The following is a 13,401-nucleotide window of genomic DNA, read 5'->3' on the forward strand; positions in this document are numbered from 1 at the left end:
TCAACTCCACTTCTTCAACAAACCCTTATTACAAACTCAGTCTTTAAATTAACAGAGATTTTTTTTTCCTTTTTTTTCCTACTTTAACAGCAATGTTTTCTAACCTCCTATCTCAACCTGCACCTGACACATCATCTGCAGAATGGAGCGGTGTTGGAAAACCCGCCTATCCCTGAACCAGAGAACCTGACAGTTTTTAAGAAGTTCAGTTCAAGACACATGAAAGATTTATTTTCTCCCAGCAGTTGTCTGGAATAAAGAGAAAACGATAAATTTGAAGAACCAGCATTAGAGGTGGGCGTGAACTGAAACCAAGCACCCCTACACTTTGGCAAATTCCAGAGCCAACTTAATCAGCTCAGGCCTTTCCCTAGTAAAAACCAGTCACAGGCTGATAGGAGCCACAGAAGGTCCTTTGTAGATGGCAAGTTCTATGGATCTGCCTGGCAATAAATGAAGTGATGAGGTTGTATAGCACTTGCGTCTCCCAATCTTAATCCTTGTACTGACCAAAATCTTCTCTAATCCAATGAATAGGTCTAGACTACATCATTAGGCAGTGTGTTCCATCCCCCAAGGTGTACTCTGTCAGTCTTGCATGGGGAAGCTTTGGATTGTTGCTCTTCATTTTAGGTCCTGGATTTTCCATCTCTCCAAGACCACGTTTATAACTGAGTAGACAGTACTGGGCTGTAAGAAACTGCAGGTCAAAAAGAAATGTCCTTACCCATGAAGGCAATTCCATTTTTGTGGAGAAGTTCTGGTAGTTTGGGGTTCTCGGAGGCATGCCCCCAGCCAGCCCACACTGCCTGGAGAGGAATACAAGGCAATTCATTCCTTACAGTTGCAAAAGCAGTCAGCAAACAATCAATCAATCAGTCAGTCAATCAAGTGGATGCTCTGAGCCTTTCCTTTTCTCACTGAACAAGTTTCAATCCCACATCATTCACACACCAGACAGGATACCAGGCATAATTCAGACAGTGCACTGCATCTCAAAGACAAGTCCCCAGAGAATGACATGACAAGGAACTTTGGAAGAGGATTTAAGGGCAGAGTTGTGCTAAATACCTGCTCAAGTATTTACATCTGGAAAATCAGCCCCATTTCACTGCTCAGCACCTTCATTGTTCCAAACAACCTGCTCGTTTTCCCCAGACCATTTCTCGGACCTTACTTTCCTCAGATGTGACTCGTTATTCACGGACAGGAAAGACTGCTTGATTTTGCCTTTTAATTCTAAATTTGATCTTTGCTCCTTCTCACCTGCACTGGAATTCGTTTAGCAATATCGAGAATGAGTTCCACATTTGCATAGTTATTGTTGTTTGTTCCTCCTGGCACTGGGACATAGTGATCTGCCATTTTAATGTACTCTGCGGACACAAAGGGAGTCACATTTAGGACACATCCAACCGGCAACGTTCAGCCTTAAACCCTAAACAGTTTGCAGTTCTTACTTCCATCGACCCAAGAAGCACTCGGGATTTGTTGTAATAATAAGCAGCACAAATACACAAACACACACATTTTACAGAGCGATTTTATCTTCCAAGCATTTCACAGATGATGATAATCAATTTATCAATAATTTAAGCCTCCAAGCATCCCTGTGAAGTAGTTCAGTATTACACACACACACACACACACACACACACACCCACACACCAATTTAAAGGGAAGTGCTGAGGCTAAGTGTTTTGGCTGAGGTCACACAGCAAGTCATTGGCAGAGCCAGGAATTGCATTCAGGAACCCTAGCTCCCAGCTTTCATTATTAGATCACACTGCCCTAATCCCCTGTTTCAACAGCCAGACCATTCTCCCTCCAAAAGGAGACCCTCAAACACACTCCTTATTTACAGCTTGCTGCATTTTTAAGGCAGTGAGAAAATTAACACTTCAGGTGTAACTTTGAGACTCTACAATGCACTCAGCTTAGCTCTTTGTATTGAAGGCAAATGCAAGTGATCTCAAAAGGCCTCCTGGTTTAAGACAGAAAACAAGCACTTGTTTAAGTGTTTATACACTTGTGTCAAATCTAGGAGTGAAAAAGCAAACAGAAACCAGGGTATGAGAGGGGAAATATTCCCATCAAATCTGAAATGGCTTTAAATCCATGACTTGAGAGCTAACTCAAAAGATCACCTGACTGGGGCTTTGCATTCTTTATAGTTTCAGATAAAAGCATTTAATCTCCTCCTGAGTTAACTTGTTCCTGGATGGGTGAGCAAAAATATGCGCTCTGTGCTCACGCACAGCATCATGCATATTGCCCATGCATAAAGTTTTGAATGGAGGAGGGGCAATTTCCCCTAACAGGTCATTACAACTCACCTGCATTCGCTTTCAGATCTTCAGGAGTCACCATGACGACAAACCGGATTGCACGCTCATTTCGAAACATCTCATAGGACCAGCGTCGGATGGATCTCATACATTTCACTGCCGCAATCCCATTATTGGCAATAAGGACCTAGATGGGTTCGAAACAGAGTGGAGAGGTAACCAGGGGGCAATAAGAACTAGGCAGCAAGGAAGAGAGGCCATTCAAATATTTGTTTTTCCTGAGTGCATTTCATTCGACCTGTTGGTCAAGCCCTTTCCTCAACACAGACCTCTCTCAGTTCAACAAGCGCATTCCCTTCCACAGCAATCAATTCAGAAACCAGCTCTTGCTTGACCATTATGATTTTAATGTAATGTGAAATGATTCCCTTTGCTTGAAGAACAGGATGGGACATTGGAGCAGGACCAAGAAGCAGCCTGCAGCACCAGCTGCTACTACCTTTGAAATGAGTTCTTGTCAACCCCAGGGAATGGGATGGGGAAGGAGCCTCTCTCATTAGACTGTTAAAACTAGAGTGGAGAAAGCACTACACAAATATAATCCCGCTCTGACAGCGGAGATGCCCTGGATCATTCAATAGCCATCTCTAACATCCGAGAGTCATATTCGACATCAACTCTCGTGCTTATTGTCACACGAGGCTGAAGTGACAGGATATTTAGCTAACATGGCAATAAAAGCAAAAGAATCGTTGTTACAGGCAGAAATGCAGCTTTCAGTTCCAGAACTCTCAATATTTGGCATTTACTAGCCTGCGAGTCCTGTGTTACACAAATAGCTTGACTAAGGAGGGCATGGAAACAAAAAGCACAATTCAAAAGAGCTAGTAATCACTTACCTTCTCGATAACTTTATTCCCCCCAAAACGAGTAACAAATTCTGCAGGGGAGGCCACAGTGAAATCCCGCTGTAGATCAACTTTCTTCCTGTCCCGGCCTTGCTTTACAAGGTGCAAGCCGGACATACTGGGCCTAAGGGAAAGAAAAAAGGTGACTCAGCTGACTTGTAGGTATAAGTAGTTATATTTCACAGATGCCCCAGTGGGCAATTTTTAAAGTTTCCTCTGGGCAAAATTATTTATGGTGACAGGCAGAACTGTTCAGTCTCCAAACCTGGGCTCTCACAATGAACTCTAGGAGAACTGCTTACGAGATGCATGCAATGGTCAGATTGTAGGTGTGGGTCATAGGGGCCAATGGAGATGAGCGAGGAAGAACTGACTAGCCAGTACATATCTAAATTTCTAGTTATGTCCCTACACGGAAAGACAAGAGTTAACGTTATCCCAACACAACGTTGCTAATACATGTAGGGAACCAGAGTAGTGATAAGGAGAGACAGGTTCCGTCTTCCAAATGTAATCTACAAAACAAAACAAAAACCCCACATCTCTAAATGAAAACTTTCTGTAAGTCACTGCAAAAAGTCTCTAGTTGCAACTCTGTAGCTGGCCAGTTCATCAATACTTCCCAAATCAACCAGTTCAGTTCTACAGCAACACATAGCTCTTTACTATTATCCCTCCTTGCTACAACCATCGTTATTCCAAAAGACAATAATGGCGCGTAATACTTTGAGTCAATAAAGTCTGAATTCTATTCCTTAGTTAGTTGGTATAATTAGTGCAAACGGTGAAGAACAGTCTTGTGGTTACATGAAGCCTATCCCCACCTCTGCCACTGACCCACTGCATGACTATGAGAAAATCACTGTCCCTTTCACTGCCTCAGTTTCCCCAGACGTCAAATGTGGATAAAATCTGTGCACGCTTCCCAAGGGCGATGCAAGGCTTAATTCACTAACATTTATAAAACACTCTGAGATTCTCAGGCCGAAGACCTAAAACAATAGCAAAGGATTATTCTTGCATGTGTCTGTATCATTGCAGCATTACTGGGACAGTAAGGACATTTACGTCGGATTTTAAAAATAGCAGCGTAGAGCCTCAGGCTAGAGCACAGGCTCCAAGACCCTCCCGCCCTGCAGGGTTTCAGAGCCAGGGCTCCAGGCCAAGCCCAACTGCCTACTCTGCTATTTTTAGCCCATAGAGCAAGCCCAAGTCAGTTGACCTGGACTTTGAGATTCATGCCACGTGTCTTTTTTGCGGTGTAAACTTACCCTCAGTTTCTTTTCTTCAGATGTTCCCTTTCTACAAATGCACCCCAAAATCTCTGTCCTCAGTCTGATGCACCGGGGATGACTCATGTAAATCCCAGCACCATTAACAGTTGAGTAGCCTCAGTAATTACAGGTTCCATTTCTTTGTTCTGCCCTAAAGCCCCATTTACACCCATGTTAACCCTGTTACCTGAAGCGGTTTTAAACCAGGTGTAAAACAGAGCAAGACCAAAGTTTACAGTGACACCAATGAAATGGCCCATCATCTGTAAAACTATCTTTACAGCGCTGAAACTTGCAGCGCTCCGGGGGGGTGTTTTTTCACACCCCTGAGCGAGAAAGTTGCAGCGCTGTACAGTGCCAGTGTAGACAAGCCCTTACACCGACCTAAGCACCAGCGTGGACAGCACTACGTCAGCAGGAGAGCTTCTCCCGCTGACAGAGCTGATAATTACTCCATCCCCAATGAGCAGTAAGTCAACAGGGGAGCTCTCTCTGATCGGCTTAGAGCAGCTCCACAAGAGAGCTTACATTGGCACAGCTTCATCGGTGCAGCTGCGCTGCTGTGAGCTCTCTAATGGAGACACAGACCTGCCGCGTCTGCAGGTCCGGCCGATCGCGGCTCCCCCAGCCACGATTCGCCGCTCCAGGCCAATGGGGGCTGCGGGAAGCGGTGCGGGCCGAGGGATGTGCTGGCCGCCCTTCCTGCTGCCCCCATTGGCCTGGAGCCGCGACTGGCCGAATCCTCTGGACGCGGCAGGTAAACAAACTGGCCTGGCCCGCCAGGGTGCTTTCCCTGGCGAGCTGTGTGCCAGAGGTTGCCGACCCCTGCTCTAGACTGTAGATATGCAAATAACCTGGCCCATTTCTATATGAGAATAGCCTGTGCCTAATTCAAATGATCTAGCTAACCTCCTTCTTAAATTCAGCATCGCTCAGCACTTACTGGGGGAGCTGGACGCCAGACTCCGATCTCCAACATCAAATGCATCTATTTGCACATTACTAAGAATGTACATTGTTCAAAATCATCTTACATGAGCTGAAAGCCAGAAAAGGCCAGTCTTAAGCACAACCAAAGCAAGTGGCTGCATAGACCTGCCAACTCCCATTCTGAGTTCACCTCTCCTCCAGCGGGACTAAACGTGGTGGCAACTTGTGCCCAGCATCAATTCTTACCCCGACCCGTTACATAGGAGCCTAACACCACAAGCCAGTTTACTCAGCCATGCATACGCCATACATAGTGCAGTTCTTTACAAGGAGGGTGTATGTTATTAGGCTTTTCATTCGATTTTAGAGATTGCTAAAGTTTTTTCACAGTGTCGCCCACATTGCCTGGTGGACACCTCCCCTCCCGCTCACTATTGTGCAATCCTTTCCACCACCTCATGTACTTTTGGCCCTTTAGCCGCTGGAAACCAGGAGGATAGCCAGCCAGCTGCACACACACAGCACATGCTCTGCGGCCTTCCTGGCAGCCCTGGCACACAACTTGGGAACCCCTGACCTAGTCTGGTTACTGAAGAGTTGGTGGCATTGAGCAACTCCACTGGGGAGGAGGGAGGGAAGGGGGCAGACAAGATGACCCTTTAATAATGGAACTTGCTAGAAAAAACAAGGCCAGTAAGGAAATAAAAAATGATAAACACAGCTAGCAAGTTTGGGGTGCCTGCGCAGTACAGAGGACCAATCAAGCCTATGGCAGCCAATCTAGCATGAACCCTACTTAACAAGCCACAAATTATAACCACAAATCCTAATTTCAAACAAACAAAGGTTTAAGTGTCTCAGCTAAATAGTTTAAGGATAAAATGTTAATAAAGTCCTGCATGAACAGTAGCTAGAGCTCGTTTGTAGTAACCTGCGGAGACAGGTAGATATCACAAAACAGGGACATTTCCCATAGAAGCCTTTTCTATTGTTTATTATTGTGCATTATTTACATAAAGTACGCTATCCTTTACAGCAGGGTCCCCAACATGGTGCCCGTGGGTGCCATGGTGCCCGCCAGGGCGTCTAAGTGCACCCATGTACTGGCCGGCGGACAAGCATCTGACAAAATGCCACCGACAAGCAGCGCCATCGAGAGGTGTTGCTGCCGAAATGACGCCGATTTTCAGCGGCAACACCTCTGGATGACACTGCTTGCCGGCAGCATTTTGGCGGCGACGTCTATTGACGCTGCCACTTGTCGGCGACATTTCGGCGGATGCTCGTCTGCCGCCACGGTCTTCTGTGGCTCGTCATCTGGCGCCTGCCAGACGAAAAAGGTTGGGGACCGCTGCTTTACAGACTATGTAAAGAGATAAGGTCTCAATGTAGCTCAAACATACCACACATTCAGGGATATGAACCAGAACCAAAGCCAGAACCCAGATACAGACAATCATGAGCTGTATTCAGGAGGAGGAATGGTCTCTTGGTTGAAACACTAGACTGGGACTCTCAAAAGCTAGCCTCAATTCCTAGTTGTCACACAGATATTCTGTATGACCTTATACAAGTCAGAATCCCTCTGCACTTCAATACGTTGTATGTAAAATGCAGCTGCGGGACTTTCTTTTTGTTCTTTGTTTGTACAGCACCTAACACAATGGGGTCCTGGTCCATGACTGCAGCTCCTAGGCACTACAATAACACAAATAAGTAATTTCCCTTTCTCCTCCCCTTTTTGAGCACGTTCTCTATTTGGGCTATGGGATCTTTGAAGCAGAGACTGTCCCTCATTATGTGTATGCACAGCTTCTAGCATAACAGGGCCCTGACTTCTGTCAAGATTGCTCTTACTATCATAACACAAACAACAAAAGCATTGATCGTGTTTGAAATTCAGATCCAAAATTTGCAGCTTCAGCCATTTTCGGACACATGTGGGAAATTTCCATTGCCGGGAGACACAGAGGCCTTGCTGGTGAAGAAATCCACAACAGAAGGTTTCACAAGCCAAATAGTTTTTTATACTAATTCTGAGAAGTGGGAAGTTGTTCCAAGCAATGGGAGGGAGACATGAAAAGAGGCATGAAGCCAAGACTGGGAAGAGGCAAAGGAGGCAGATAGGAGACAAACCCCTCTGAAAATCCCAGTCCTAAACCTAAGAGAATTAGGCACCAAACTGTAGTAAATCCACCTCTCCATGAGGCGGCAACTAGGTAAATGGAATAATCCTTCCATCGACCAAGCAGCGATTACAATGCGAGTAAAGTTGGTTGAATTACATCACACAGGGCAAGACATTTTTCACAACCCTGAGCTATGTTTCAGGAGCAGACCAGGCCTAAGAAGAACCAGGGCAAGCAGCATAGAAAGGCAAAAAAGATGTAGGTGGGACCGGAGCTTTATTAAGCCCTATACCTCTCAAAACCGGTTAGTAAATTAGAGCACAGCAGTGCAGAAGCAGGACTTGCACTATATCCTAGTATATACATTGCACAGCAACCTAGGACTGAAGAGGTCACTCTTGATTACATGGTTAGTGGAAACTGGCAAATCAACAACAGGAGAACTAAGGGACAAAGTACAAATCTGGGATCCAACCCTGCTTATGCATGTGAGTGTTAGTCCCACTAGCTTCAAATGACTACTTACAAGCACAGATTTTCCCCCACACAAATGTTTGCAAGACCAGGGCTTAAATATTCAGAATAAAACATACTGCTTGCAGGTATAGCTCAGAGTTTATTTAGTGATAGGCAGCATACTGAAACATGGAATCTAAGTACTAATAATTGAGACTATGTGTCAACTCCGGGCAGAAGAAAGCAGCTTTTACTTTTTCGGGAGAGTGGTTGGTGGAGTGGGAGTATTACCTAATGTGAAAGAGCACCAAACAGAGCAGAAATTGTCCTGTGCAACAAAAAAAAAAACCAGCAGCCAGCCCAGCTGTACGCAGTTCAGTCTAAGTTACTTGGCAAGGAATGCCAGCAAGTCACTTTGAACACAGCTGCAGCATTTGGTGGTACCTTGAGAGCCCCTATCTAGAAAATCTGCTGTTGCAGTTTTGGAAGCTGAACTTTGAAAGTTCTGCAGCAATTCAAAGATCTGTCCCTTTCACTCTTTGAGCATATTTACTTTCTAGCTATGACACAATAAAGCCTCTATTGCAAAAACTGCATCCCCAAACGCCTCCTACTAATTAAGAATTCCAAGGATGATCAAATCACCACTGGAAAATATTCAGGATCCAGTACGGATTTTCCAGAGCAAAGACTCTAACCCTCTCAGTCCTGGGAAGATGTAATTTGTAAGGTCCGACCACATCAGTAAAGCTGGAGCAGTTCTTACCTTTGGAGCATGTAATACCTGACCTCTTGAGTTTCCTTTGCAGAATCCTCCATGATGGTCTGCTAGAGGGATTTCCAGATTTTGATTTTGTTTATGACTCATTTACAGCTGCAGCTCTAAATCCAGAAGGAGAAAGCCACAAAGTGCTTCCTTTGAATTTGTATGGTCCCTCTTGGAACTAGATTTGAACAACACAGCATTTCCCTGATTGCCTCAGATTTTTAACCTTTGTCTCTCCCTTCCCCACCCTCTTCAGTCTCAGTCTGTCTCTCTCTCTCTCTCTCTCCCTGTGACACATGGTGTGTATACTCAGCTGGGGTAGCAGCTTTCACTGATCTGCATTTGAGAGAAAAGAGTTGATCAGGGAGGAGAAAGAAAAGATCTCCGGGTTATGTAATTGGGTTTAAGAAACAGCACTGCTGCTGCAGTTTTCATGCTGCAAAACAGCTTTCCATTGCAATGATCATTCTCTGCTCACACTCACTAGAGTGAGGTCACTTTAGAAGACACTTTAGATTCCACAGTTTCCCGTTTGTCAGGAATACATGTCAAACACACCCAGAGGCAATGCCTTGGTGTATACATGGATACTGGCCAGTGGATCAGCAAGCACTTGCTCAGAAGATGCATGGATGCATCGGGGGAAAGGGGTGCACTGAGGTGTTCCTTTTTGAGCCAATAATCCCAGAGAAGTCCATCAAGCTGAAAGGATTGCTATCTAGATCAGGTTGAAAATAAAAGTCACCAGGCTGAGCAGATGACACAGAACACGTTTCCACAGTTAAACAGAGGAGAATCAGATGTGAAGCTTCTCCGGTCATATAGGGAAGGATGGTGTGGATTAGACAGGACGAGGGATGGTCCAGTGCACTAGCCTGGAACTCAGGAGACTTCAATTCAATTCCCTGCCATGCCACAGGCTGCTTGTGACACCTAAGTCTTTCTGTGCCTCAGTTCCCCATCTGTAAAATGGGGATAATGATACTTCCCTAGCTCCCAAGGGTACTGTGAGGATAAATACATGAAAGATTGTGAAGCTCTCAGATACTATGGGGATGGAAGCCCTGTAAGTACCTAAGATAGACATACACATGAGCATCAAGCACACAAGAAAAAGGTACACTGGGGACCTCTGAACACAAAAACCATGAGAAATGTACATGTATGTAGCAAAAGGTGCAATAAATAATAATAATAATAATATAAGGAGATATACCTATCTCATAGAACTGGAAGGGACCCCAAAAGGTCATCGAGTCCAGCCCCCTGCCTTCACTAGCAGGACCAAGTACTGATTTTTGCACCAGATCCCTATAGTGGCCCCCTCAAGGATTGAACTCACAACCCTGGGTTTAGCAGGCCAATGCTCAAACCACTGAGCTATCCCTCATCCTGCTCACTATGAGATCAGAACTAGATGCAGAAATTGGATTCTGTTTTCAAATCCTGAAAAGTACAGAGACCCATCTCCAGTCATCACATATTTTAAACTAGTACAGCCCTGATCCCAGTCTGCAGAGGGTCTGCCAGCACGAGTGACGGGAGGGAAACTATACAATCATCCAAAGATCATTTCAATAAGGATGCGTCCACAGCAACCAGTAGTTACTTGGCCTTTACAGCTCTTAACATGGTACCCTCTGAAGCCTGAACCAGGACAACAGGGTGCCAGAGCAGTGAAGAGCAAGGCCAGTGCTTTGAGTCAAAGAGAGGAGCTAGAAATGGCAGCACATGGGGAGGTATGTTCAGGCAGAAAGTCCTGTGTGGATAGGGTGACCAGATGTCCCAATTTTATAGGGACAGTCCCGATATTTGGGGCTTTTTCTTATATAGGCACCTATTACCCTCCACTCCCATCCGATTTTTCACACTTTCTATCTGGTCACTCTATATGTGGATCCAATTTCCCTGAGCTTTATCAGTAGAAAGGTGGAAGGGCACAGTGACACCTTGTGGCTGCAGAGAAGGATGCAGATAGAGCATCTGGAGTGCAAGGGAATCTCTTCTGAGTAGAGAACAATGGGGACCAAAGACTTAGTGGAAGGGTCTGAGCTGCAAAAATTTGGATCTGGATGTCAGCCCCCAACACACACAGAATTTGGGGTGTTCAGTTCTGGAGATTTGGTTGGTCCTTTGTACAAAAGCCATGGAATTTGGCTGTGTTCTGGATTCCGACACCCAAAGTTTAGGGTGAGTGCTCAGATGTTGGTTGTGCGGGAACATGACTGCTTCTGTCCCTTCCGGACAGGATAGAGAAGGAAGGGAAGCAGCAAGCACTGAGGGGCTGCTGCTGTCAGTTCCTTCATCAGTGGCAAGATTCCTTCAGGCTACAGGCACCGCTCATGGAAGTGCTCCAGGCTGCTCTAAACCAAACCACACGCTGTTGAGATGGGGAACCAGCGATGCCAGGGACCCAAGCTGCTTCACCTATCCCCTCGAGATTAACGCCCACCCTTTCATCCCAGCATTAACAAGCATGGGCACAGCAGATGCAATACTTCTTCTAGGGCGCAGGCCTGTTTAATCACTTTGTGACTAATGAAGCAACTGGCATGTTCACCCAACAACTAAATGCATCACTTCCACGGATGGCCTTTGCTTACATTCACGGAGTGCTAGGGACCTTTGGAGGCAGGGCCACACTTCAAAATGTATCAGCACAATAGAGCTAGGCAGAAAAATTGCCACAAAACATTTTTCCCCATAGGAATTTGCCAATATTGAAACACTGCATAGAAACAGTCGAATTTCAATGAACTTCCAGGGGAACCCAGGCAGGATTCTATTGGAAACCTGCCTAGTTCCCTGCCAGCTCCCTCACCCAGCTCCTCCATAGCCCGCCTGGTGGGCTATTGGGGAAGAGGGGTCCAAGACTCCAGGGCAGCCCACCACATGGACTGCGCAAGCTCCCAGGTCCTTGACAGCCTGCCAGGTGGGCTACAACAGAGCTGGCACTCCCAGCTCCCCTTCCACCCATCAGGCAGACTACAAGGTCTGCCAAATGTTCAAGCCCCCCACGTCCCAAACCCACTCAGTCTCTGAACTTCGGAGCCATGGGAGAATAAATCTGTCACCTCTACTACAAGTATAACAAGCCTGGAGCAGCCACAACACTGGCTAAAAACATGAATCATGTCTGCTAGCAGCTGAATTCACTGTGAGGTACGCTACCAAATCAGTGCACATGACTTTGGTGCAACACATCCTCAAGAGACATTCCGCACAAGGATAGCGCCATTCTGATATGATACTCCTCCCCCCCTCCCCCCACACACACACCAAACACACTGCAAAGGTTCTTTCCTGAGCATCTAACTACACAGACACTGTCCATGTTACCCTAATTACAGTAAACACAAAAAATTCATCCTCTCTTTGGTACCAGGCCCATCGTTAGACAAAAAGACAAACTTATGCTGTTGTCTCCCATTCAGATCTCTAACAAATGGAGAGCATCCATTTTAGACACATACCTGACACACATTCCAACTAGGAGCCTGCATTGATCCCAGCACTGTAACATGCCTATCAGTGACGTAGCAGTTTATTCCAGAGGCAGTGATGCATTAGCTGGCTTGTTTGCAATGCAGTCTTAAGCAGACTGCAGCACGCGTGCACACACACTCCCACACACACACAAACCCCGAAAGGATTATTTTGCACACTAGGCCTGCAAAGGGTGTGGAGAGGCAGCTTTGATCACGAATGCAGTGATTTTTTTACTCATGCTGATTTAGAGATGTATCTGATCTGAGTGGGAAGCTTTAAGCACAGCTAAAGCAACCATATTATGACCTGCTCCAGTTTCAGAGCTGCTCTTGCAAGCTATTTTACGAGACACACAGATAAAGCAAGTGTGCCCCAATGCAGTCTAGAAAGCGAAGCAGCTTTTGGGGGCTATTTTAGACAGAGGAAATGGCTGAACATGCTTTGGGTAAGAAGTAAGAAGGCTATCTGGGGAAGAGGACTGATTGGACTTAACCAAATACAGGAGTTCTATTTCTGAACCCTTGAAGGGTTACACGTCATACTTCATCCTATAGGTGTCAACAAAATGACATCAGTGGTCTCAGATCTGTTTGCTTGAAAGGCCAATGCTTATGGACCTTAAGTCATTAAAGATTGGGCACAACAGAGCAGTAGTTCTCAACTAGAGGTACACATATCCCTGGGGATATGCAGAGGACTTCCAGGGGGTGCATCAACTCATCTAGATATTTGCCTCGTTTTACAACAGGCTACATAAAAAGCACTAACGAAGTCAGTACAAACTAAAATTTCAGACAAATAAAATGGGAAAACAACTTCAGTAATAATGTGCTGTGACACTTTATATTTTTATGTCTGATTTTGTAAGCAACTCGTTTTTAAGTGAGGTGAAACTTGGGGTACGCAAGACATCAGACTCCTGCAAGGGCTGCAGTAGTCTGGAAAGGTTGAGAAACACTGCGATAAAACACAGATCATCCCCTTTATTGCTCAGCATGTTCCCCACACGGATATCCATGTGAATTGTGAGCAATGATCGAGGGGAGACTGCAGCCCATAATAATTATTCTGGAACCAAAAACCACATAGCCGAAGGACTGAGTGATTTCATGCCTACAAAACAAGATTCCTTTTTCCTGAGTTGGGTACTTTGGTTGCAAC

At 45.6% G+C, this 13,401-nt stretch overlaps 1 protein-coding gene across 8 annotated transcripts in view; it reads right to left on the reverse strand.

Annotated features, from left to right (window-relative positions):
- The window catches only part of ACACA (acetyl-CoA carboxylase alpha), a 199,249-nt gene that overhangs the window by 157,962 nt on the left and 27,886 nt on the right, over positions 1-13,401 (reverse strand). For 7 of the 8 annotated variants that reach the window (XM_065572846.1, XM_065572849.1, XM_065572852.1 and 4 more), the window contains 4 exons: positions 3,188-3,320; positions 2,337-2,475; positions 1,267-1,376; positions 728-809 (listed from right to left, as the gene is read on the reverse strand). In XM_065572846.1, the coding sequence (XP_065428918.1) occupies positions 728-809; positions 1,267-1,376; positions 2,337-2,475; positions 3,188-3,320 (464 nt within the window). Of the gene's footprint in view, positions 1-727; positions 810-1,266; positions 1,377-2,336; positions 2,476-3,187; positions 3,321-8,751; positions 8,945-13,401 lie in introns of those variants that run through there. The other variant, XM_065572853.1, reaches the window with a different exon arrangement.

Source organism: Chrysemys picta, chromosome 19 (genome assembly GCF_011386835.1).
Source record: "Chrysemys picta bellii isolate R12L10 chromosome 19, ASM1138683v2, whole genome shotgun sequence".
Taxonomy (NCBI): Eukaryota; Metazoa; Chordata; order Testudines; family Emydidae; genus Chrysemys; species Chrysemys picta.